Source organism: Myxine glutinosa, chromosome 2, assembly GCF_964187855.1.
Source record: "Myxine glutinosa chromosome 2, kmMyxGlut1.1, whole genome shotgun sequence".
Lineage (NCBI taxonomy): Eukaryota > Metazoa > Chordata > Myxini > Myxiniformes > Myxinidae > Myxine > Myxine glutinosa.
The window spans coordinates 50971572-50998591 of NC_136262.1; the positions used below are offsets into that span (position 1 = coordinate 50971572).

The 27020-nt window shown below is 47.7% G+C and overlaps 1 protein-coding gene across 2 annotated transcripts in view; it reads left to right on the forward strand.

Moving 5' to 3' along the window:
- LOC137413632 (sodium-dependent multivitamin transporter-like) overlaps positions 1-27020 on the forward strand; it is a 148615-nt gene that overhangs the window by 104223 nt on the left and 17372 nt on the right. For both annotated transcript variants that reach the window (XM_078773265.1, XM_078773266.1), the window contains 4 exons: positions 15064-15131; positions 15243-15329; positions 22023-22306; positions 23154-23257. In XM_078773265.1, the coding sequence (XP_078629391.1) occupies positions 15064-15131; positions 15243-15329; positions 22023-22306; positions 23154-23257 (543 nt within the window). The remainder of the gene's footprint in view (positions 1-15063; positions 15132-15242; positions 15330-22022; positions 22307-23153; positions 23258-27020) is intronic.

Here is a 27020-nt window from a genome sequence, read left to right on the forward strand (position 1 = left end):
ATCGCCTTGCACCTATCAAGGACGCGGAGCGATCACCATGCCGGGCTCATCCAGGACGCCGGGCAGGCTCGCCCTCAACTTGCCAGGCCGCAGCCAGGACGCTGGGCCACGCCCCCTCTCGCCTTTCCTGGGCAAACGCTCCGGGATAATATGTATATATATATTGCTGCCCGATAAACGGGCTTTTCAGAGTGCCTGAGTGTTTGGTTTGATTAAAGCAACTCGGATGAATTCCAGCTTTTTGTCGTGTCCATTCTTCCGATCGACGTGGGAGCCCCAGCTCCTTCATTGGTGACCTACCGACATGGACACGGCAGTCGCCCTTAAACTGCCTACCTTCTGGGAGGCTCACGCGGCGGTTTGGTTCACACAGGCGGATTCCCTGTTCGCCCTGCGAGGCATCACGGCCGACGACACCCGCTTCCACCATGTGGTAGCAGCGCTCGGTTCGGCCACCGCGGCCTGCACCCTGAGCCTCCTCGAGAGCCCGCCAGCCGCTGACAAATACGGCGCGATTAAGAAGCTTCTCCTCGATGCTTTCGCCCTCCCATCGGCGGAACGCGCACGGCGCCTGCTCGACCTGCCCGAGCTCGGCGACACGCACCCTTCCGAGCGAATGGACTACATGCTTTCACTGCTCGGCGAGCACTCTCCGGCATTCCTGTTCCGGGAGCTGTTCCTCCGTCAGCTGCCTAACCCGGTACGCCTCGCCCTGGCAAGCACGACGATCACAGATCCCCGGGCCCTTGCCAGAGAAGCCGACAAGATCTCCGCCGCAGGACAGCGCATCGCAGCGGCGACATGGGACCCACCGCCGTCCGACGCAACACCCATGGCGCCCGAGCACCCGGCATGGTCGACGACCGAACTGCCGACGCAATTGGCGGCCGCTACACCGAGCCGACCACCTCCAGCACGACGACCGGGGCCTCCAACTGACCAAGCGTGGTGTTACTATCATGCCAGGTTTGGACAGAAGGCCCGGACATGCCGACCCCCGTGCACCTTCGGCAGGCCGGGAAACGGCTGGGCCAGCGTTCATTACCAGCCATGAGCGCCGGCCACACGGGCAACTTACTGTTCATCACGGATAAAGCGTCCGGACGGCGCTTCCTGTGCGACACCGGCGCCCAACTGAGCGTCATACCCGCCTCTGACCAGGACAGGCAATCTGCGGTTTGCGGCCCCTCCTTGGTTGCGGCCAACGGATCGACCATCCGCACCTTCGGCCCGCGCAACGTCACCCTCTGCTTCGGCGGCCAACGCTTTGCTTGGACGTTTGTAACCGCAAACGTGCCCATGGCTCTGCTAGGCGCCGACTTCCTCTGTGCACACGGACTGCTGGTGGACGTCCAACGGCGTCGTTTAATCAATGCCGAAACCTTCAGCATCCTGGTATGCACATTGAGCAGCTCCGCGCCGACCGAGCTGGCATGCGCCGTCCCGGCGGCGAACGAGTTTGCTCGCCTGCTCACGGAGTTCCCGGCCCTCACGCGGCCGACGTTTTTGGCCGTTGCAGTACGGCATGGGATCGAGCACCACATACCAACCACGGGCCCGCCGGTCTATGCCAGGGCCCGCCGCCTTGACCCAGCCAAGCTCGCCGTGGCGAAGGCCGAATTCGATGCGTTGGAGCACCTCGGCATCGTGCGGCGCTCCGATAGCGCGTGGGCCTCGCCACTGCACATCGTGCCAAAGCCGGGGGGTGGATGGTGCCCGTGTGGTGACTACCGCCGTCTCAATGACGCTACCACCCCCGACAGGTACCCGATCCCACATATCCAAGACTTCTCCACCCGTCTGGCGGGACGGGTCATTTTTTCGAAAATTGATCTCATACGGGGATATCACCAGGTACCTGTCAGGGCGGCCGACGTCCCTAAAACGGCAGTCATCACGCCGTTCGGCTTATTCGAATTCTTGCGGATGCCGTTTGGTCTCAAGAACGCGGCTCAGGCGTTCCAGCGCTTGATGGACGGCGTGCTGCGTGACCTGCCGTTCCTTTTCGTTTACCTGGACGACATCCTCGTCGCCAGCACGTCCCGGGCCGAGCACCTCCTACACCTCCGAACACTGTTCGGGCGCCTCAGCGAGCATGGCCTCATCGTCAACCCGACCAAATGCCACTTCGGCACGACGGCCGTTGATTTTTTGGGCCACCACATCACCAAGAACGGGGCCGTGCCGCTGCCAACCAAGGTCGAGGCCATCACCACGTTCCCGCGTCCCCGCACAATAAAGGCCCTGCAGGAATTCCTGGGAATGGTGAATTTTTATCACCGCTTCGTGCCCCGCGCTGCTCAACTCATGCGGCCCCTCTACGAAGCCCTCCGGGGCAAGCCGGCCAAGCACGACATCGCCTGGTCCGCAGCAATGGATGCGGCCTTCCAAAGCTCAAAGCGGGCCCTCGCCGACGCAACACTGCTCGCTCACCCGGTGCTCAACGCTCCCATCGCCCTCACCACGGATGCCTCCGACTACGCGGTGGGCGCCGTACATGAGCAATGGGTGAACGGGGTTTGGCAGCCACTCGCTTTTTTCAGCCGGCAGCTCCGGCCGAACGAGCTCAAATACAGCACGTTTGACCGGGAGCTCCTCGGTCTACACCTGGCCGTCCGCCATTTCCGCCACCTCCTGGAGGGCCGACCTTTCATGGCGTTCGTCGACCACAAGCCGTTGGTTTACGCCATGGCCAAGGTCACGGAGCCGTGGTCGGCCCGCCAACAGCGCCACCTCTCCGCCGTGTCGGAGTTTACCACGGACATCCGGCACGTCGCCGGCAAAAACAATCCCGTGGCCGACTGTCTTTCCCGGGCCAGCGCGAACGCGGTCCACCTGGGCGTGGACTTTGCGTTTATGGCGGCGGACCAAACCACCGACACCACGGTGCAAGCCCTCCGGGCGGCGGACACGGGCCTCCGCCTGGCCGACATCCCCTTCGCGGACACTGTCCTGCTCTGCGACGTCTCCCAAGGCCAGCCTCGCCCCATCGTGCCCGTCACCCGGCAACGCCGCATCTTCGCCTCCCTCCACGGCCTTTCCCACCCGGGCCGGAAAGCTTCCCAGAAGCTGGTGTCAGCGCGATTCGTCTCGCACGGCCTTCGTCGGGACGTCTGCGATTGGACCAGCACCTGCACGGCCTGCCAACGGGCCAAGGTCCACCGACACACCCAGGCCCCGCTGGCACCTTTCACCGTGCCCGAACGACGTTTCGACCACGTCAACTTGGATCTGGTGGGCCCCCTCCCCCCGTCACGGGGGTTCACACACCTGCTCACCATGGTGGACAGGACCACCAGGTGGCCGGAGGCCGTTCCCCTCGTCTCCACCACCACCGCCGACGTGGCGCAGGCTTTCATCGCCACCTGGGTCGCCCGCTTCGGCGCACCGGCGGACATCTCGTCAGACCGCGGACCACAGTTCACCTCCGAGCTGTGGGGCGCGGTCGCCCGCAACCTGGGGGTCAAGCTCCACCGTACTACGGCCTACCACCCCCAAGCAAACGGGTTGTGCGAGCGATTCCACCGCTCCATGAAGGCCGCGCTCATGGCCGGCCTTCAAGACGGCGGTTGGGCCGACCGGCTGCCGTGGGTCCTTTTGGGCCTCCGCACGGCCCCCAAGGAGGACCTCCAGGCATCCACCGCCGAGCTTGTCTATGGCCAGGCGCTACGCGTCCCGGGCGAATTCGTGCCCGACGCTACCAGTCCCTGGTCCGCAGCTCACCAGCGCTCGGACCTCCAGGAGGCCGCCCGACGGTTTGCCCCCATGCCAACATCCCACCACGGTGACCCCCAGTCCTACGTCCCCCCAGCACTTCGCACAGCGGAGTATGTTTTTGTGCGTCACGACGCACATCGGGGGCCACTCCGGCCGCCGTACGACGGGCCCTTCCGGGTGCTGCGACGGGACGACAAGTCGTTCGTCATCGACATCGGCGGCAGGTCGGACCGGATTGCGGTGGACCGCCTCAAGCCGGCGCACGTGGACGTCGACCACCCACCACGGGTGGCCCTTCCGCCACGGCGAGGCCGCCCCCCGTCCACGGTGCCCCCCACTCGACCGCCCACCACCACACCGGACCCCCTCCCACGACCGGCCAGGGGTCGCTTCGGCGGGGTCATCAGGACCCCCCTCAAATTGACCCTGCCGGTGCAAGTCGATTCTGGGGGGACGTGTGTAGCAGCTACCGCTGGGTTTTCACAATCGCCTTGCACCTATCAAGGACGCGGAGCGATCACCATGCCGGGCTCGTCCAGGACGCCCGGGCAGGCCCGCGCTCAACTTGCCAGGCCTCGGTCGGGACGCCCGGGCATGCCCGGGCATGCCCGGGCAGGCTCGCCCTCAACTTACCAGGCCGCAGCCAGGACGCTGGGCCACGCCCCCTCTCGCCTTTCCTGGGCAAACGCTCCGGGATAATATGTATATATATTGCTGCCCGATAAACGGGCTTTTCAGAGTGCCTGAGTGTTTGGTTTGATTAAAGCAACTCGGATGAATTCCAGCTTTTTGTCGCGTCCATTCTTCCGATCGACGTGGGAGCCCCAGATCCTTCAAGATAAAGGGAGAAGGGAAGAGAGAAGATGAGACAAGATGGGAAGAGAGAGGGAAGCACACAAGTCCAACATTTGAGAGCAGGACGTCGGGAGATCTGTGGGAGGGAGAGGGCTTCGGGGGGTGGGGCATGGGAACGAGGGGGGGTGGGAGAGGTAAAAAAAAATAAACACATGGACACTGCTAGGACTTCCAGGAAAAAAGTTGGTATTTCAACAAAGTGAATCTGGGGTGAATTAACCAGGGTAGAAAAGATCAATACATTACTGATCATCATAATCCATGACCATACTATACATTACTCTTTTTCCAGAGAGTTGCTTCACATCACTGACAGTGGGTGTTATAATATTGGTGAGGGCAGGAATGTGGTATTTGAGATATACCAGAACGCAATGGCTGATAATTTTCGAACTGCACCGTCGGTAGCATCATCTGCTGGGGTGCAGTAATGCCGCTGATGCAGTGCCCCCTTATAGATTAGAGCAGGAATTTGTAATTTGTTCAGGGTGCAGAATGGTAGATGATATAGCTCTTCACAATGGACACCGTGGGATCTTTAACGTCCACCAACTACTGCTGTCAGATGCCCAACCGAGGAATGCCACACAAATTGATGAATTGCCTTGCCTGCGAAACTCCAAGGTGATGGTTTATAGCTGGTTTGGGATTGAAAGCCAGGGCAGACGGCTCAGACGGAAGTGCGCAGCAAATTCTAGTGGAACCGGACACCTGGCTTAAAGTCCCTCTGAAGGATGTTGCTTTTGTGGGAATCGAACCAGACGAGACAGGCCAAAGGTCAGTGCACTAACATATCACCCCATCATATTGTTGCGGATCCTGGGTTCGTCGACGTACAGGTCCACTGAGGCCGTCAACCGTGACTAAACTCATGATTGACAGATTGCTAAGCAATTCCGATCGCCAACCTCCCAGCCACGCACCGAAGAGTTTGCTGGTCAAATAATCCCAAATACCTTCAAGACACGCGACCGAAGAAACCGGGGATCGAACCCTCGCTTCCCACACTTTATTGCGTGCCGAGCGGATATGCATGCTGTGGAAAGTGGCATTACCTGACGTGATTTACGGACCTGATTCAAGCCAAATTCGGTCTCGGATGATGCTAGGCCAATAGAGAAAAGACGTACCCGAACAGGTTTGAAAGTAACAACAAAATGTACAGCCTTTTATTTACAAGGCAATAGAAAGAGATGAAGATGCAGCCTTATTAATTCCTTACCTGTAATAAACCCCACAGGTGCCTTCACACACTCACACACAGGGAATGACACACCGGTTATTCTTGTACCGATGTACCTGCTGGGATTGACTCGAGGGTGGCCGCTGGGCGTGCGCAGCGCGCAGCTCGATCCTCGATCCGGACGTGCAGCCTGGATGAGGTAAGGTCTGAAGGACGAACCGCTGCCTCAACGTCAGCAAGAATGACGAACTTCAGCACAGGTTGGACGAGCTTCAACGCAGGCAGGGCTAGATTCAGCGCAGGTTGGACGACCAGCTTCAAGATGAGTCGCGAGAGGGGCCAACGCTTGCAGGTCAGCCAGATCAGAGCGATAGATCGGCAAAGTCAGAGCTGATGAGGGGCATCGGCGAAGCAAGAGCGTCGTCGGCGAAGCAATAGGGTCGTCGGCGAAGTAAGAGCAAGAGCGTCGGCGAAGCAAGAGCGGAAAATGCGATGGGCGGGGTTTTTTTTAATCAGACCCGAAAAGCTTCCAGAATGTTCCACAGCCTCCCATTGGCTGAGGTTCGTCACGTGTGGGCATTCAATCCTTCCCCCCCCCCCCCCCAGGAAGGTTTGTCCTCCTTCCCTCTTTCATTCGGGGAGGTTTCACAACCCATTGTTCGCTTGGTGGTGACGTGTCCCCGACCCCTCATTGGTCACGTGGGCTTCGATTTTGGCCACCCCTTCCTGCACATCAAAATGTCTTCCCTCACCACACTAAGGTTTGAAATCATGCCTACCTTCAACGCATATTGGTGTGGATTATTACACAATGGGAAGGGGCTAATCTTTACATTCAATAAGAAATAACACCACCACCACAACCCCATGTGGGGGTTCAATACTCCCCCAGTCCTCTAAGCTACGAGACCCTCTCTATGGGAGTAATTTCCTGGGCCCTGGCAGTGGGGGGGAGGGGGGGGTGGGGAGGGGGGTTTGGGGTCTGCTAATCCGATCCATGTGGGGCAGAGTTGGTGGTCACAGGTGCCGGGGTCTATCCCTGCATGGGGCTCTGCAGTCCCATGCACGATGACCCAACCGGCCACAGTGATAGCACCTCACCTGGTAAGGTGCATGCCTCCGAAAATCCGAATTTCCCCCCCTGCACACCCGAGTTGCGGTATTTGGTGGTGGCCCACCGCATGCCATCACCGGAGCCGCCTGCCATGGTCCAGACCCCACTAACCGCTGGTCCACTAGCCTTCGAACCATGTCCTCCAGGTCCGGACCCCATTCAGGGGCGGACCCTCTCAGGGAACCACCACTAGCTATGGGCCCTACCTGCCTCACTGCTACCTCGTGGCGCTCGCCCCACCGGGCCAAGGGTCTCGCTGCTTCCCAACAGGCTGCAGCGTCAGCCGCCTGGCTCAGGGTTTGCAGGTGCCACATGGCCAGCTGTTGCCGAAGCTCAGGGTCCGAAAAGGCCTGTATAAAGTGGTCTAGCGCCAAGCTTTCATGGGAAGACGTGGCCATGTCCGCATGCGCTATCCCCAATGCGTGGCGAATGTCGTACACCAACTCCCCGATGGTCTCTTGGGGTTTCCGTTTTCGCACCGTGAGTTGAGCTTCAACAAGCTCGCTCTGCTGTTCCACACCGAATCGATTAATTAGGGCCGAACGGAGATCCGACAGGGTGACAGCACCCGGTGGTAAAGCAGTCAAGACCTCTGCCACCGCACCACACAGTGCTGCCACAAGGTGTATCCCACCTTCGTCTGGTCCCCAACCGTTACCCCTGCACGCATGGTCGAACTGGGCCAGATACGCCCGCAGATCGCTCTTACCGTCGTACGGCGCCAGCATTACAGTGCGGGATGCTGGAGGTACGAATCCCGCACGCCAGTCCTTGTGAGACCGACGCCGCACCGACCCCCTCCGGTCCCCATGGTGCACAACTTATTTGGGGCTCGCGCCCCCTATTCATCCCACTGACCCAAATCCCGGTCGGTGTCGATGCCTGAGTCTGATTACCCCTCGCACCCCATTCCGTACTTGCGCACACCGGTGCGCACACTCTCTCCACACACTCCGTACCATTCGTACCCCTCGCATTTGGCCCTGCATGAACTCCTGGGTCTGTCCTTTCTCCCAAGCTAGCCGAACACCAATCGCACCATACACATTCCCGAAATCATCGCTACTCACCTCGGGACCCATCTTCATCCGGTTCTCTTCAATAACCTGCAATCTTTTTATTTGATTAGCAAGTACCTCATCACGCTGTGAGCACCACCCTTGCATACATTCCATCAATTCCTCCCGCATTTCATTCCCCGTTTCACTTCGTCTCTTTTGAATATTACTGACATCATTTTCCACCTCCTCCATTTTTCCTTAACTCCGATTATTTCCCGATGTGCCTCTGAAATCTCCCCCTCCGAGGTTACCTTGGTCGTCTCTATTTGCGTCCTAATTTCCCGTTCCTTCGTCAGTCCCTCGTGCACCATTTTACATTCTTTCTTGGTCGCTACAACTTCCCGTTTTAATTCCTCCTGTGCTGACTTTAACCCACCTATAACATCGGCATTCCTACCCACTTGTTCCCTTAATTCCTGTTGTCCCACCGTCAGTTTCTCTACTTTCCGCGTCAGTCCTTCTATTCCCCCTTCCAGTTTAGCCGTGCTCTCCTTCAGCTCTCGCTGGAGGCGCGCGCATCTCACACCGCTTTACCTTGTCACGCACCCCCCGCGACCTCCTCGCTCATCCTACGCCCAATTTCCTCCCCCATGGTGTCCATTCGATTACCCATTTTATTCATTTCACATCTTAACTCTTCCAAGTATGCGCTGAATTGAGTCATGAATAATTCCATGTTAAATCCCGCTTGCACAACGGGTTCAGCCTCCGCCGCTGGCCCTGCGTGCGAAGCGCCGTCATTATCTCCACTCCCTGCTGCACCGTAATTAACTCCAAGGTTAATCTGTTTGTTTATGTCCTGAGCCATTAATTCATCCTCATTCTCTACACTTTCTATACCCACCGAAACCTGCTCGTCTTGGTCCGCCATCATCCGAATTTAATAATAATTTTTTTTGTTTGTTTTAAACAAAATTTCCACACGCTCGTAATTTCGCAGTACGGGAAGTGTACTCCAGATCCGAATATCGCAAACTCCTGACACCAATTTTGTTTGCGAGGGTTCAAAAATCCCACTCCTTGACAAAAATTTTGGTGTGGATCTCGGGTTCGTCGACGTACTAAGGGGAGTTTATTACCCCGCTCCCCCTCAAACTCCGGGTCCACTGAGGCCGCCGACCGTGACTAAGCTCGTGATCGATGGATTGCTAAGCAATTCCGATCGCCAACCTCCCAGCCACGCACTGAAGAGTTTGCTGGTCAAATAATCCCAAATACCTTCAAGACACGCGACCGAAGAAACCGGGGATCGAACCCTCGCTTCCCACACTTTATTGCGTGCCGAGTGGATTTGCATGGTGTGGAAAGCGGCGTTACCTGACGTGATTTACGGACCTGATTCAAGCCAAATTCGGTCTCAGATGATGCTAGGCCAATGGAGAAAAGACGTACCCGAACGGGTTTGAAAGCAACAACAAAATGTACAGCCTTTTATTTTCAAAGCAATAGAAAGAGACAAAGATGCAGCCTTATTAATCCCTTACCTATAATAAACCCCAAAGGTGGGCGGTCCGCTTCGAAAGTCCGCTTATCCGCTTATCCGCTGCAGCGGACTAACGTTTTCGAAGCGGATAAGCGAATCGGAACAACCCCCGGAAACCGAAGCGGATAAGCGTAAGCGGACTACCGAAAAATTAAAGCGCATCGCGATTCGCCAAATCAGCTGTTAGCCTGAGCCGTTACTCTCGAATTGTGAATATTTATTTAAGTGAATAATAAGTGAAAACTGAATATTTTATTGGACGCTAGAGCGGCAATAACGTCAAGATGGAGAGATTTCTGACTCTCCAGCCCAGCGGCAGTGCCAGGGACAGGCACACGAGCGACGTAAACCAGCAGTCCCAGCACAGCGACATCCACAACACGGCGGTCAACATGATGGGGGACGTGGAGGACAGTCAGGAGATCTGCGCCCTGACCCCTCAGCTCACGCGCAGCGAGAGCAGGATGTCGCTGGACTCAATCGAGTCGGCTGAGATCAACGTGACAATGGACACAGACAATTCCAGCCTCAGCCAGAAGTGGAGGCACATCGCCCCCTTCTTCAAGGTCGTGGACAGCAAGGCCACGTGCACCAAGTGCTCAAAGACACGCAAAGCCCAGCCCGGATCAAGTTCAAACTTGAAGGTGCACTACCAGAGGTACCACGATGCCCAGCACAACGTCCTGCCTGACGAGCACCTGGACCCTGCCCCCCAGCAGGGACCCCAGCCCGGCTCGAGCAGTACGGACTACCTGTTCGCCATGGAGGAGGGGCAGCAGGAGGAGAACCTCGAGGAGAAGATCAGGGAAGAGGTCAACAACTGGTCGAGGAAGCCGCTGAGGGGGAACCCGGGGCTCTCGCCCAATCTCTTCCCGCTCGAGTTCCGTGATGCTTGGGTAACTCTATTTCTCAGGCATAACACGCCGCTCCCGAGCTCTGCCTCGGTCGAGCGCGTGTTCAGCTACGGGTCGGACATCCTCAGGCCTAAGAGGTCGGCCCTGGCTGCACCGAACTTCGAGGCCCTCGTCTTCATGAAGGGCAACCTCCAAATCCTCAAGAAGGCCCACGAGGTGGAGGAGGAAGACGAGGACTAGTCAACAGACTGCTAGTCTGTTGACTAGTAGACTCTCTTGTCAAAGAAAGGACAGACAAATTGATTTTTCTTTAATGTAACTTGCATATATTAAAATTATATTTAAATTAACTGTAGAGTAGAGTAGAGTCGAGTGGAAAACTTTATTTCAATAAATTTTGAATAAATTTTATTCAAATAAAAATGTATATTTTTGATCTTAAAAGCTTTGTTTGTCTTTGTAGTAGTTAGAAATGGCTATTTAGGCTTAAAAAGCATTAAATTCCCTTTAGAAACGTCAAAAATCGCTTTTAAAACGTCGAAGCGCTTTTAAAAAATCGAATCGAAGCGGATAAGCGGATAAGCGGTAAGCGGACTAAGATTTTCGGCCGCTGAAGCGGATAAGCGAATCGGACTACACGGGCTGGCGGAGCGGATAAGCGGTAAGCGGACTTAAAATTTTCCGAATCGCGCCCACCTTTAATAAACCCCACAGGCGCCTTCACACACTCACACACAGGGAATGACACACTGGTTATTCTTGTACCGATGTACGTGCTGGGATTGACTCGAGGGTGGCCGCTTGGTGTGCGCAGTGCGCAGCTCGATCCTAGATCCTTGATCCGGATATGCAGCCTGGATGAGGTAAGGTCCGAAGGACGAACCGCCACCTCGAAGTCAGCAAGAACGACGAACTTCAGCACAGGTTGGACGAGCTTCAACGCAGGCAGGGCTAGATTCAGCGCAGGTTGGACGACCAGCTTCAAGATGAGTCGCAGGTTGGGCCAACACTTGCAGGTCAGCCGGATCAGAGCGAGAGATCTGCGAAGTCAGAGCTGATGAGGGGCGTCGGCGAAGCAAGAGGGTCATTGGTGAAGCAAGAGCAAGAGAGTCAAAGAGAGTCGTCGGCAAAGCAACAGGGTCGTCGGTGAAGCAAGAGCAAGAGCGTCGGTAAAGCAAGAGGGGAAAATGCGATGGACGGGGGTTTTTATCAGACCCGAAAAGCTTCCAGAATGTTCCACAGCCTCCCATTGGCTGAGGTTCGTCACGTGCGGGCATTCAATCATTCCTCCCCCTAGGAAGGTTTCAGTCCCCCTTCCCTCTTTCATTCGGGGTGGTTTCACAACCCATTGGTCGCTTACTGGTGACGTGTCCCCGACCCCTCATTGGTCACGTGGGCTTGCTTTTGGCCACGCCTTCCTGCACATCAAAATGTCTTCCCTCAACCACACGAAGGTTTGAAGTCCTGTCTACCTTCAACGCACATTGGTGTGGATTATTACACAACTAGCGGGGTCACCCGTGGGAATCCCACGGGCATGGATGTGTGTGACATTTCGACATATTGAGTTATATGCTGCACATTCATTTTTACAAAATGGTTACTGGCAAGTCATCAGATCCAGAAATGGTGTGATGAACACAATTTATTTATTTCACATAATATGTGACCCCTCACTCCTCTCCACCTGACACTCTCCTGCCTCCACCTGACACTCTCCTGTCTCCACCTGACACTCTCCTCTCTCCACCCAGCACTCCTCTCCTCTCCAAACCCTCACATCCCTCTCCTTTCCAATCCCTCACCTCTCCAATCCCTCACACTCCTCTCCTCTCCAATCCTTCACACGCCTCTCCAATCGCACCTCACACTCCTCTCCAATCGCGCCTCACACTCCTCTCCAATCGCGCCTCACACTCCTCTCCAATCGTGCCTCACACTCCTCTCCAATCCTGCCTCACACTCCCCTCCAATCACTCCTCTCCAATCGTGCCTCACACTCCTCTCCAATCGCGCCTCACACTCCTCTCCAATCATGCCTCACACTCCTCTCCAATCGCGCCTCACAATCCTCTCCAATCGCGCCTCACTCGCCTCTCCAATCGGCTTTCCCCGTCTCGTTTCTCTCCTTTTTCTCCCGTCTCGTTCTTTTTCTTGCTCCAAATCGGCCCGTCGGAATCGGAAATCGGCCCGTCTCGCCCGTCGGAATCGGAAATCGGCCCGTCTTGCTTTTGTGCTTGTGCGTAAATAAATTGTGTTCATGACACCATTTCTGGTGTTGGGCTAGCGGCTAGGCTGCCGGCTTAGGATCCTGGGTTCGAATCTCGGTCGATCGCCGAATTAATGCCAGGGGGGTTGACTCAGCCTGTCATCCTTCCGAGGTCGGCTAATTGAGTACCAGTTCACTGGTAATTCCCTGTTTGTCGTTGAAGGCGGCAAAAAGGGTTGGCGTCAGGAAGGGCATCCGGCCGTAAAACATTGCTTCAAAAAGGGGACAAAAAAACAACAACTACCACGGTCCCCGAAAAGGCAAACCCCCGCTTTGCGGGGAAAAATGGCCTCTAAACGGTGGTTTTTACACCATTTCTGGATCTGATGACTTGCCAGTAACCATTTTGTAAAAATGAATGTGCAGCATCTAACTCAATATGTCGAAATGTCACACACATCCATGCCCGAGGGATTCCCACGGGTGACCCCGCAAGTTTGCATTGACGTTCGTCGATGGACTCGTTCTCCCGTCTCATTCGTTTTCTGGCTGCATCCTGTTCAAGTCTGCATTGACGTTCGACGACGGACTCGTTCGCCCTTCTCATTCGTTTTCTTGCTGCATCCTGTTCAGGGCTGCGTTCTTCATCCATTTTGGAAATGGAAGTTTCCACGCACCGCATGAATTGTCACGATCCTCAATAGGAAGTGTCTCATAATTATCAAATGACAAATGGCAAGTAAATTACATTGTGAAAATTTAATATTTCAAATAGACCTATTTAAAGTGTATGCGCAAATAACTAATAAATAAAAAAACGAAGAAATATGTCTCGGTAATTTCCTGAACTCGGTAATTTCTCGGTAATTTTACTTCCGGCTAAAAATGTTGAATGAAATAAAAACGAAGAAATATATGTCGTTTTGTGACGACTGTCATCAAAGGTAAACGGTGAATTCACTCGGTTTATTCGGTTCGGCTCGGTTTAAAGAAAAAGCGATAATGTCGAAATGTTGACGTCTGTGTCATGTTGGGCGGTGTATGATACTTGTTGGCTGTTGGGCGGTGATATGGTGTATTTTTAAAAATATATCTCTGCGTTTTCCCGCGTTGCTGACACCGAGTCTAAAACCATGATGGTGAGTTATATTGGAGATAAAGGCGTGAGAGAGACTCAATGGCCTTGAAGTTACAGGCATTTGAGAATTCATTTCGTTCTATAAACGGCAACTTTCATCGGATTTTCTTCTCGTTTTTTTCCAACCGAGTCTAAAACTATGTTAGCGACTGTGAAAAATGAAATGATATATCGAATTTAAAATAGATATCGACACATTGCCGTCGGTGTCATGTTGGGCGGTGTATGATACACCATGACGCGATTTTAAAAAATATATCTCTGCATTTTCCCGCGTGTGTGGAATGTTTGTGGAAAATTAAAGATTTCAAATAAACCTATTTAAAGTGTATGCGCACATAACTAATAAAAAAAACGAAGAAATATCTCTCGGTAATTTCCTGAAACATATTTTACTTCCGGCTAATATGTTGAATGAAATAAAAACGAAGAAATATATGTCGGCATCATTGTTGACGTTTTTGTGACGACTATCATCAAACGAAATAGTAATATATCATAACGGAAAAGCAAAAGCGAATTTTTAATATATATCGACACATTGCCGGCGGTGTCATGTTGGGCGGTGTATGATACACCATGACGCGATTTTAAAAAATATATCTCTGCATTTTCCCGCGTGTGTGGATTGTTCTCAATTATTGCTGACACCGAGTCTAAAAGTAAAACCATCGATAAAAATGAAATCATATGGTGAGTTAGATTGGAGATAAAGGCGTGAGAGAGACTCAATGGCCTTGAAGTTACAGGCCTTTGAGAATTCATTTCGTTCTATAAACGGCAACTTTCATCGGATTTTCTTCCCGTTTTTTTTCAACCGAGTCTAAAACTATGTTAGCGACTGTGAAAAATGAAATGATTAATCGAATTTGATTTGAAATAAAACTGGGGGAGAGCAAGACACCACGGGCCTACAAAACAGGACTCAAAGCTATGCGAGTTAATAAAATGGTGGATATTTGTTTATAGCCACTCCCAGAATGGGTGGAGCTATGGGTGGAGCTACTCTGCAAACCGAGTAAGCCACACCCCGGACAGACACCCAACAGATAGACAGACAGACAGACAGAATCATCTACGGCTATTATAATATAGATGGGAAGGGGCTAATCTTTACATTCAATAAGAAATAACCAACTACTGCAGGCTACATGTTGTCATGCAATTAACTATAGGGGGTTTGCCTTTATCGCAAAACCGCAACAATATATTAGAACAAATGACTATTCTCATTATTATTCCAATTAAGAATTTATTTATTGAATATATTTGCAAAGCTATTCGTGCAAACAATGTGCAGATTTATATTCTGGTTATATATTGTACGGACATGTACAGACTGATAATGTATGAGAGGAATAGACAGTTTTGAGGTATCTCTGCTCACAAGAGACCTATGGCGAGGATCATTGTCTGAAGTTTCCTCTCTTTCCTTGATTATTATTCCAGCACTCGGGTACGGTCTCCTCTGCCTCGGCTTGGCATATCTGGCATCCCAAATGGGCTCGATCCTGGAGGTAAGACCTGTTTGACACCGTTCATCCATATGTAAAGATAGTTTGTCTTTTATCGTGTTGCTTTCTGTCTTTTCTTGATCACTCACTCAACATATTCCTTCCTGATTCCAGGCTGCACTCAGCATATTTGGCATTATGGGTGGCCCACTTCTGGGTCTCTTCTGCCTGGGAATGTTCTTTCCCTGTGCCACACCACAGGTACAATATAGAAGATTTCATTCATCATGTCATTGAAGCAAACATTCAAAACTGGTATAAAACTGCTATACAGTATATATAGGAAATACCGTTAGAGGCCGGACAAAAGCACCAAATCTTCCACAGAATTTATTTAGGGAGTATGATTGATTTCAGAAGCATAGATATCAATAATAGGAAAAAAAAATTCCAGAAATTGATACTGCTCTTAATTAATATATGATTTATTGTTTATATACGATTACTTGATTACCTCATACATATTATAAATCACATAGTTATTACTAAAGGTCCAAAATTTGCCCAAGACAATTGAACTTTTGAAAAGCAAGTATGAACTAGAACGACACTCAGAAGAGAGCATACCTCCGCCTGGTTGGCCATATCACTCAATGGTGAAGAATCACTTAAAAAATTAAATAATTCTCATGTCCAAATCCATATTCAGATCTTCACCAAAAATCGAATCGATGCTTCCTTGTCACACACACAACCTGTCCAACAAGTTTCGTCCAAATCCATCCATAAGTTTTTGAGAAATCCCACAATGTATAGTTTTTGGCCCTATCTCCCAATGGTGAAGAATCACTTAAAAATTAAATATTTCTCATATCCGAATCCATATTCAGATCTTCACCAAAATCGAATCGATTCCTCCTTGTCAGACACCCAACGGGTCCACCAAGTTTTGATATGTACAGCCATCACATATGAAGCTTTATACACTGTCTTTTATTTAAAGTGAAAAATGTACAAGTGACGTCAATATCAGTTTACCTCTATGCATTTTTGACTGCTTGGCGTTGATTTTTGACTGCTTGGCGTTGATTTTTTTTCCCAATAACTGTTATTTCCCAATAACTGTTATTTCCCAATAACTGTATGTATAAAAATACCTGCTGAGGCCATATGTCATATCTGTGGGTAATATCCCTTGTTACCCTGCGCTCGCGAAGCGAAAGGCAGGGTTAAGCATTCAGGTATGTACGTACATAAATGCGTGTCTGCATTTTAAAAATTCATTTTCTCGGCAAACGTTGGTCCAATTGACATGAAATTTTCACCATAGGAGGGCCTCCTCCTGTAGAATATTTTAGTGAATGTTATGACGTCACAGGTCACGTGGTACGGGCGCCATCTTGTAAAAAACAAAAAAATTCCACCTCTATATCTCAAAAACCGCTGCACAGAAATAATTGAGACAGGCCTCATTGCAAAGAACTCTCCATGCGGAATAACATATGTCAATGATGACGTCATAGGTGCCGCCGTTATGACGTCATAATTCGACAAGTAAAAAAACTATCCGATCAGGATGAAATTTCTTGAGCATCTTCTCGGTACAAATTGATGCAGAAATAAAATTTCACGTGGTTCGGGTTCACGTGGTTCGGACGCCATATTGTTTTGAGTGAAAAGCCTGAAAAATCAATAAAATCCAATTTTCTCCAAAACGACTGAACAGATCGAGGCCAAACTTTGCAGGCAGAATCGCATACACATGACGAACAACAAAGTCAGCGAGCATGACGTCATGCATCACATGGTTTCGGAGTTATGACGTTTTTAAGTATAAACTTGTAAAACCTAGCTCCTCCCTCATTTTTGATCCTATCGAGGGGAATCTTCATAGATGCATTCAGCATATCAGTCTATTAAAATGACCTTTTGCAATTTGCGATTTAAAAAATGTAAATGTCAGCATTTAAAAAATTGAAACATGGCTCATTGTAAAGAACTCCATATGGGGAATAGGTGTTGTTAACGATGACATCATTGGTGCCATAATTATGACGTCATAATTTGACAGGGACAATGCTTAGTCTGATCAGTTTGAAATTTATTGAGCATGATCTATGCAACAATTATTTAGAGAATATAAATTTATGATGTCATCGCTCACGTGGTCTGGCAGCCATATTGGATCAAAAAAAAAAGAAATGTTCAAAAATAGAAGAGTTGGCTCACACCAAGTTGACTGCGCAGGGTAAGTATTCTATGAATACCATCTAGTTGAATTTCAGTAACCCCAACCAGGTCTCATTGTACTATTTCTGTGTGGCTACCCTTCTGAAATGAATAATTGACGTGAAGAACATTGGTATTTCCAAAATATTTTTTTCTATTTTTCTATTTCTGGGTGCCCGGACAAACAAACAAACAAGAAAACAAGCAAGTACAGATACATTCAAAGTACACTGCCCCCATGCCAAATAAATAAATAAATAACATCATCTAGCGCGGCAATACCGCGATACAGCGCATATAGACTGTATTGGGAGGGAGAGGTGTACAATAATTGATTGATTGATTGCATAATTAAAATCAATAAATTATAATCATAAAATATTTTCTTAATCAATTGGCTAATGCATACCTAAACCACCAGTGCTTCATCCGAAGCTGTACCTTTTTGAAAATTAATTAAATAAGTCATTAATCGAAAAAATTACACAATTAATTGATCATTAAATAAATAATTAATAGATTCATTGATTAATCAATAAATGAAAAATATCCTTTATAGCCACATCACTTGGTCACTGTCATGTGCAAATATCAGCTTCCTAGCTCAAAAGGTGCCTGAGATATTGCCCAGATGAGAAAGAAAATAAATAAATGATTAATAATGAAAATAAAAACATAATAATCATAATATAATTAAATAATTAATCAATTCGCTAACATAATACCTAGACCACCACCGTTTCATTCAAATCTGTAACTTAAAAATAAAATAATTAGTTAATTAAGTCATTAATTGAATAATTAAATAATTATTCGATTAATTGATTAATCAATAAATCAAAAATAGCCTTTACAGCCGAATCACTTGGTCATTGTCGTGTCCAAATATCAGCGTCCTAGCTCAAAAGGTGCCTGAGACAATGCCCAGAAGACAAAGGAAATAAATAAGTACTTAATTAATCGATAATAATTAAGTAACTAATCAATTAATTGATTAATCAAAAAACAAAAACTGCTGTTTTTGCCAAAGTACTTGCTCACAACTGTGCCAAAATTTCAGCTTCCTAGCTCAAAGGATGGCTGAGATATCGCCCGGATAAACAAACAGCAAAACAAGAAAAGAAACAAACGAACAAGAAACCAGAGTGAAAACTGAGTACTCCCTTTGAGCACGCGTCATTGCCGGGTCCCCTTCGGTGCCCAGCAATGACGTCATGCCATGCCTGGAGATGGCATAGGAAAGGAGCGGTGTACAAAAATCCTTAGGACATACACACGGGAGAGGTATGTGTATACGAGAAGTTTGGTACGGTTTCACTAAAGTATGAGGGAGGAGTTCAGTGACAACACAGGACAGGACAACACAACACAGACACTGCGCAGATATATGTATGTATGTAATTATATATATATATATATATATATATATATATATATATATATATATATATATATATATATATATATATATATATATATATATATATATATATATAACTGTAAGAAATAGTAGAAACTCCAAAGTACGAGCAGGGCGTCTCATTTGTATTGAATAAATAATCGTTAGATTAAATAAGATGCGGACGTAGCTTCAGGACGTCGATCTTTAATTACATTTAATTTAATTAATTACATTTAATTAAAGATCGACGTCCTGAAGCTACGTCCGCGTCTTATTTAATCTAACGATTATATATATATATATATATATATATATATATATATATATATATACATATATATATATATATATATATATATATATATGTATATATATATATATATATATATATATATATATATATATATATATATATATATACATTTGAAAGCAAGTTTTCTTTTCGAGAGAACAAAAGTAGTTTTTAATCGCAGGATTTTTTGGCTCTGACTTTTCCTTTTGCTGTTGTCACTTTTGTGCTTAACCCTGGAAAAATGTTGTTACCCCTTGCACGTGAAGCGAAAAGCGGAGTTAAGCAATTGGGTCACTTCTGTCTGCCTGTCCGTCTCTCCACTTACAAATGTCAGTTTATTATCAAAGAACAACTTGATTTCAATTGAATGTTACATTTTGAACACGAATCGCAACATGAATTGGAAAACAAACCTGTAGTTTAACTGTGCTTTGGCTCTCAATTTGTCTTGATCACACATGTGCAGAGAGAAGCGAGATAATTTTTTGCTTTGTCTGTCTGCCTGGCAGTCAAACAAAACTGAAAATGATTCCAAACAGGAAACTTGCTGTTTTTAAGGATGTCATGAAGGACACAAACAGCAGGCACGATTAACTAATGTAATGTTTTAAATAAAATGGTGTATAAGGCACCACTTGTACAGCGATAGGGTAGCGTGGGGCAAGCGCCCCCATTAAGCAAGATTGCTGATATCTGCTCCTGTTGCAGCTATAGAGAACTAAAAGTAAATGCAAACAATAAGGACACATTAGCGCTACATAATAGCACAAGCACACCAAGATAGAAAAAAACGAAAAAGAACAAGAAGTGAATTATTTTATTTTTTTTGGCCTCTTTGCCCCATGCCGGAGGTAAAACGCCCACCAGGTTGGGGCAAAACGCTTACTGTGGGCGTGTTGCCCCTGAGAAGTGAGCGTTTTGCCCCTTACTTCCGAATTACATAAAAAGAAGATAATACTAACGTCTGACTAGAAAAACATAGTCTCCTACATAGAGGAAATTTCACTGTAAATACAAAATGTCATGAATTGTGACTTGGTCAAATTCAAACAGTCATGGGCACATGTCAGTCCGAGACATCCGACTCGCAGTTTGGGCACAGGAACTGGGCCAGTCCTGGCGTACATTGTTCATGTGCCCAATGAAGGCACAACTGGCACTGCACCCACACCTCCCTGGGTCTGGCACGGCTGTACTCCTCACAGCATATAAGACAAGGCCAGTCTGCCTCCTCACTCGAAGCCTGTCGAGCACCTTTTGTGGCCATGACTTTCCCGGGCTTTTGAACAGTTGTCAGCCCTGTCTCATCCATGTTCCACACTCTTGAAGGGGTGTAGTCTTCAGCTGTCAAACACTCCTTGAAGAGGTCAAAGAAACCCTGGACCCTGGGTTTATTGAAGCCCACAACACACACTATGCTGGTTGCTTGAGGCCGCCTGAGGGTGAGGTCGTGACGGGAGAGAAAGTTCTGGACCCAGTCCCTTCCTGCCATCCGGGACTCTCTGTTGAAAGGGTGGCTAATTTCAGCCTTCTCAGCAACATCAAACGCTAGATGCTGCATGTCCCGCATCCTCAGACCGTACAGTCGCCTCTGCATCTCCGTTACATGTGCTTTCAGCTGCGCGTCGATCTCAGGAGGAAGGGCATTCTTATATCTCCCAAAATTCAGCACACCAGGTGCTGCTACTTGCTGGTCTCTGTGCCTTCGTAGGGTAGGCCTATGTGCCGGAACACCAAAGTCCTTGCTGGCACGAATGAGTGGAAGTCCCTCGCTCACTGCTGTCAAGGCTGCAGACAAGTTGCTTTGGCCATAATTGCCCCTCTCTGTCTTCCTTTTGTATGTTCTCACCATCATGTATCTGTTGACAAGTGTTTAAAAATGATTCAGTCTCTAAATCATAATTTCTTTTATTCATAACTTAGCGGAATATATTCAAATGATAGTCACTTTTACTAGCATAGGAGAGAGAGAAAGAGAGAAAGAGAGAAAGAGAGAAAGAGAGAAAGCGAGAAAGAGAGAGAGAGAGAGAGAGAGAGAGAGAGAGAGAGAGAGAGAGAGAGAGACATGCAGTACTCTAGCATTTCAAGTCAAGTCGGTATTACATTCAGTGGAATGAGGGGCACATTAGGCGTCTTGCCCCAACATCCCAGTGGGCGTTTGACCCCCAATCTGTTACAAATCTTATCTTTGGAAATCTGACTTAAAGCAAGGGAGGCAAATAGTTTAGTCTGGCATCAACAGATAGCTAACAGATCCCTATAACAAGAAAAAGTAGAGACGTTCTGTTTCTTCTGCTATTTAGATGATGGTACTGAACAAATGAAGTATGAAATTTACAACAAACAGGACGAAAACAAAGAAAAACATCTGAGAAACGTACCGCTTTCTCTGCCTGTGTCGCCGTCGTGGCGGGAAAGGATGTTTGCGGAAGGAAGCTCGCAAGGCATCATGGGGCTCGTTGCATCACGTGGTTTAGTATATATTGTGGGTAGGCGTTTGACCCCTACTGGGCCTCTTGCCCCACCCTACCCTAAACTTCTGGATTTTATTTTCTACGACCTTTAAAGTCTCTATTTTATTTCGATTTAATTATATACTTGAACTGTAGAGCACAAATCGCCTTCTTTCCACTTCCATATAGCAGTACACGGACATGTTAAATAAGGTGGTGTATAAAGTCTGCATCAATGGCAAGAAACTTCCGGAATTTTTAATACAACCTTTAAACTCATTATTTTATTTTATTTGAATTATAGATTGAACACTGTGCAGAGTAAGGTGTTCAATGAACGCTAGTTTTGTTGTTGAGTTTGTAAGCACCCAATCTGGAGTGAATGTGATCGATTGATTTTCAGTTCTGATAAAACTGTCTATCACCTTTTTCATAGACACTCTTTTATGTCTCTCACTAACATAACAAACAGCAATGATTGAAAAATTATGAACAGCATGTCCATGACTATTTCATGAGATAATTAATTCTGGCTCCGTATATTGATTCATCTTTTCCTCTAATGATGTGCTCCACAGGGGGCCATTGTTGGACTATTTGTCGGTCTTGCCATGGCATTTTGGCTTTGCATTGGACGACTCTTGACCATGCCGGTCCGTACTCCGGCCTCTGCTCGTGTGCTAATTTCAAAGGCCTGCCAAGATGCCTCATCCACCCCCATAGCCGGGCCGCTGCTTACATCTCCCTCACTGCTGTTCACTCCGAATCTCGTTGAGCACTTCATTGCACCTGACGTCTTCTCCTCGACGCCAGCCTCCATGGAGCATCTAAGCACCATTACGCTGCCCGCTGAGCATGCTGGGCAAGTTGTGCACTCATTGACTTTCAAGTTTTGTGGCACTGTACATGTAATGCCATCTTACCTGGCTTATTTCATTATATTTTACTCCTTCACCGATACTATTCCTCCAACAGTTACGATTGTCATAATCTTCTCCTATATTTTTTGTTTACGGTGTTGAGGCTCATGGAGGAGCTACTGTATATTAAATATGCATAATGTCATTTTTATTTATTTATTATAATTATATTGGTGTGATGATTGAAACTCCTTTTTGTTATGGTCTTTTTAAGGGAGGTTTCATTGAGTTTTAGAAAACTTTAGTCTTTGTTCTTAATACTCCAAAGGTTATCATTGAATGCAATTAAAAGTTTTTGAGTCATTGTCAAGGTTTTTATACCAAAGACCAAAGTCAAGTCAAGGTTTTATATGTCAAGGTTGTCAAGGTTAAGCAATTGCATTTATGCCTCAAGTGCAGAATAAGCAGGTATGTATTTATTACTTGTACAAAAATATTCGGATATTTTAACCCCTTCCTATCAGTTCCACCATATCCTTCCCTCCTCCCATTCCTTTTCACCTCTCCTCCCTTTACTACCTCCTTTCCCATCATTCTTCCCACACTCCCTTACCATTTATCCTATCCTTTATACTCTTACTTTTTGTAGTTTTCTCTTTGTTGATTAGGCCATCATCCTCCCCATGTGTATGTAATAGATATTCAGTCCCGAATTTATTTTTTGACATTAGACGATGTATCAAATTACCTCTTAAGTCTCTCATTTCAAGATTGTGTCATAATTTTTTTTGTCTCTGCATTTTAAATTATTTTCTTTGTATTTATTTTGAGCGGTATGTGTATTTTCAGGAAAAGTGGTCTGGAAGGGTTTTACTCGCTGTCCTACCTGTGGTATGCAGCGCATAGTGCAGCGACTGTGGTGCTCGTGGGGTTGTTCGTAAGCTTCATTATGGGTGAGAAGAAAGGGATTTTATTAAATATGGTTCATCAAGGCCTTGATCAAGGTTCAGTTGATGAATCAAGGCCTATAGTGATTGTATAATGTGCATTTTGTGGAAATGTGCAGGGCAGATGAGGACCATTGGCTGAAGGCAACAGTTTCACGATTTTGGATTTTAAGTTTCTCGGGCCTGAGTTGATCACATCTCACGAGAATTACCATATAGCTATCGGATTGTTGATCAAAACCTGGCGAGCCCACTAATGACATTGAGTGGGAGGTAGCTACAGGTTTGCCATGTGTAAGGTTGTTCTGATTAATGCTGTTTCCCTTGATCAAGTAGGGAACAAAGATTCACTCAAAGTCAAAACGTTCCTCTTTTAAGTCGTGACGTTGCGACGTCCAATTTTGCAGCGTGCGACAAGCAAATTACTTTGTTTCAACCCGCTGCTTCACTCCACGGTTTCACTCCATTGCGTGTCTTCCTTCCTTAAGTCCTGCTGGTGGCTGATGCCATTAACTGTTACAAAAGCCTTTATCAGCAGAAGAAAAGAAAGTCAATGCAATCGTCATCGGATAAATTATTATTTAAAGTCAAATGGATACAGGTAGAGAAGCCATAAGAGTATGCACATCCAGTTCAATCTGCAGTTTCATCCACGGATGAAGAGGCAGACGTACATGTCCCTTCATTCCCATTACTCCACTACACTCTAACCAAGCTACACAATCATCTCTATTAAGTGTACATTTTTTTTATACTTCATATTAAAATACCATTTAAACATGTACATGCATATCAACTTATAGTGTCTTTTATTACAGAAAATATTCCCGAGTTAGGTCCCAAGGAACACAACTAGCCTTTATATACTGAACATCAAAATATATTTATCACTTTCATTTTTTGAAATGTGCAGCTTTACAAACAGGTTTCTTCAATTGTAATGGCTGATTATGTAATGGGAACTTCACTTCAATCACCTGCTTGATCAACAATGGCATGCTTGAGTGGTTCTGTATAGGCATCTTTCCCTTTAAATAATGCCCCTCATAATGAAATCCTTCAGTTCTCGTGGTTAGACATTCATTTACTGCTGTCGATCGTCACTCTAGAGGCTTCTGAGAGGGAAAACAACAAGAAAATTCAGATACCACGCCTGACATCTGAACAACGTTTAAGGGCAATTGGGATGCTTGAGGCTGGTGTAAGCCAGCGAACAATTGTTTTTTTTTGTATACAGGATCGAGGCTCGTGAAAGAGCTAACATTTATCACACAAAAAATCAAAAAGACACACAAAACATATAATAAGGGTAGTGGTAGACAAGATGGGGAGAGAAGGGGAAGCACAAACACAACATTTGATAGCAGGGACATCGGGAGATCTGTGGGAGGGTGAGGGCTTGGGGGGAGGAGGCGTGGGAAGGGGGAGGGGGTGGGAGAAGTATAAAACACAAGGACACTGCAAGGACTTCCAGGGAAGAAGTTGGTATTTCAAAAAAGTGGATCTGGGGTGAAATTAGCGGGGGGTAGAAAAGATCAAGGTTTTGGATGGGGGAAGATAAGAGATGGTGGTGTACAGCTGTTTTAAAGACCTGGAGGGAGGAGTGGGATTGAAGAGAGTGAGGGAGTTTGTTCAAGAGGCGGGAGAAAAGAGGAATGAAGGAGTGAAGGTGAGCAGAGAGTCTTGATTTTGGCAGTATAACCATAAGAGGGTTGCTGGCAGATCTTCTGTGACCTGTAGGAATATTTGGGGGGCTTTGGACCTCTGCAAGTTGTCCAATGTCTTGGTTGCTCACAGCCTGCAATTTCCAACCTGGCCAGGCGTTACTGTGAAACTGGAACTGTGAATGATGGTCCACGAAGAGGAAGACCACAGGTAACCACCCCAAACCAAGACCGCTGGATTGTGCTGCAACATCTTCGTGATCGTTTCCGCCCTGCGACGCAAACAGCTGCAATGACAAAAGGTCACCACAACAACCGCATCAGTGTCCCTAGTGTGTGGAGGCACTTGGAGAAGTCGGGGCCTGGTTGCAAGACGTCCTTGCAGAGGTCTAGTGTTGAACACAGTGCATCGGCAGAACAGACTAAGATGGTGTCTGCAACATCGCCGCTGGACACAGCAACAGTGGAGTGCAGTCTTGTTCAGCGATGAGTCCAGATTTTGCCTCCATGCTGCCGATGAGCGTCAACGGGTATGGCGCAAAGGTGAGGAAAGGTATGCATCATGCTGTATTGGACAGATCAATCGTTCGGGAGGATCCAGTGTGATGGTATAGGCCGGCATTTCCACCCGTTTCAGGACACCTCTGGTCATCATCGAAGGCAATCTCACTGGTTCAGCGTTATGTCAATGAAGTTTTGAGATCTCATCTGCTGCCATTTCTCCAGGCTCATCCTGGCATGGCAGTTTTCCAGCAAGACAACGCTCGACCCCATGCTGCTCGCCTGCCCACCAACTTCCTCCAGGAACAGGGTGTTGAAGTGATGCCTTGGATGCCTTATTCCCCTGACCTCAATCCCATTGAGCATTTATGGGATGAGCTTGAAGATCAATGGCTGTCAATAGGCAAATGCTCATTCAAGGCTTGCAGGAGGAGTGGGACAGACTTCCCCAGGACCGCATCAGACGCCTGGTACAGAGCATGTGTCGGAGGTGTACAGCCTGCATCACAGCTCAGGAAGGACACACATGATATTGAGGACTGCTGTCATTCTGTCCTTGACTGTTAGGAGTGTTGTGCCCATTCCTTTGTCATTTTATTTTGACTGTATTCAGGTGTGTGCCTTTGTGTTGCAGTGCTGTGACTTTTGTTGCACCACCCCTTGTGATGTTCATGCTTTTTGCTTTTTTGTGATTGAGGCAACCTCTTGTTTATTGACATGTGTTTAGTGAAGATAGCTGAACAGCTAGATAAGGCAACCTCTGTGTTCCAATATTTTTCATTTTTGCGTGGAGGATTTCAATGAGTGTCCTAAAGATTTGATGTTTATTTTGATGTTGAGTTTGCATGGGTTACTTTGGGAAAAATGGATTATATTCAAGTCGTTTCACTTTAAGTTGCACTTTCCAGGAACGCAACCTTCACGTTAACCGTGGCCAAAGTGGATCATAGCCAGATAACGTTCACCAATTTTCACTGTTGCTCTTTCAAAAAGAAAGGACCAATAATGCGTAACTTTCTGAGAGTGCACCAGACATTAACTTTTGTGGAGTCTCTTTCATGTTGCCAAATTTCCTTGAGTTTCACTGTCCCACAAATGCTGCTGTTGCGATGGTTGACTTTGCCAGAAATGTGGAATGTTGCCTCAAAAGAAAATGTCACCTCACCAAGAATGGCAGGGAGATTGAGGACTTTTGATTTGAAGAGTTGACAAAAATCTATCCTTGAATCATAGTCTTCTTTGTGCAACATTTGAACTTCCTGGATCTTGTGCGCATGTTCATGCAATATGGCTTTGATAATTTTGTGCACTGTTGGACGTGGTATGTTCAATTTGAGTGACGCACATCACAACGATTTACATGGACTTCATTCAAATGATTCCTGGACTGCTGCTATGGCTTCCTCATTGATTCGTCGCCTTCAAGATCGTGGTTTGTCATTCACTGAACCGGTATATTTAAACATTTTCATCCAATTCTTAATTGAGTTCCTTCCTATGTGGTGCAACTTTCTTGTAATGAGCGGTGAATGTTGTTCGCATTGCAATTATGGACCTCAATTCAGCCGGCCATAGAACGCAGTTTACCTTTTCTTCGAATGTCA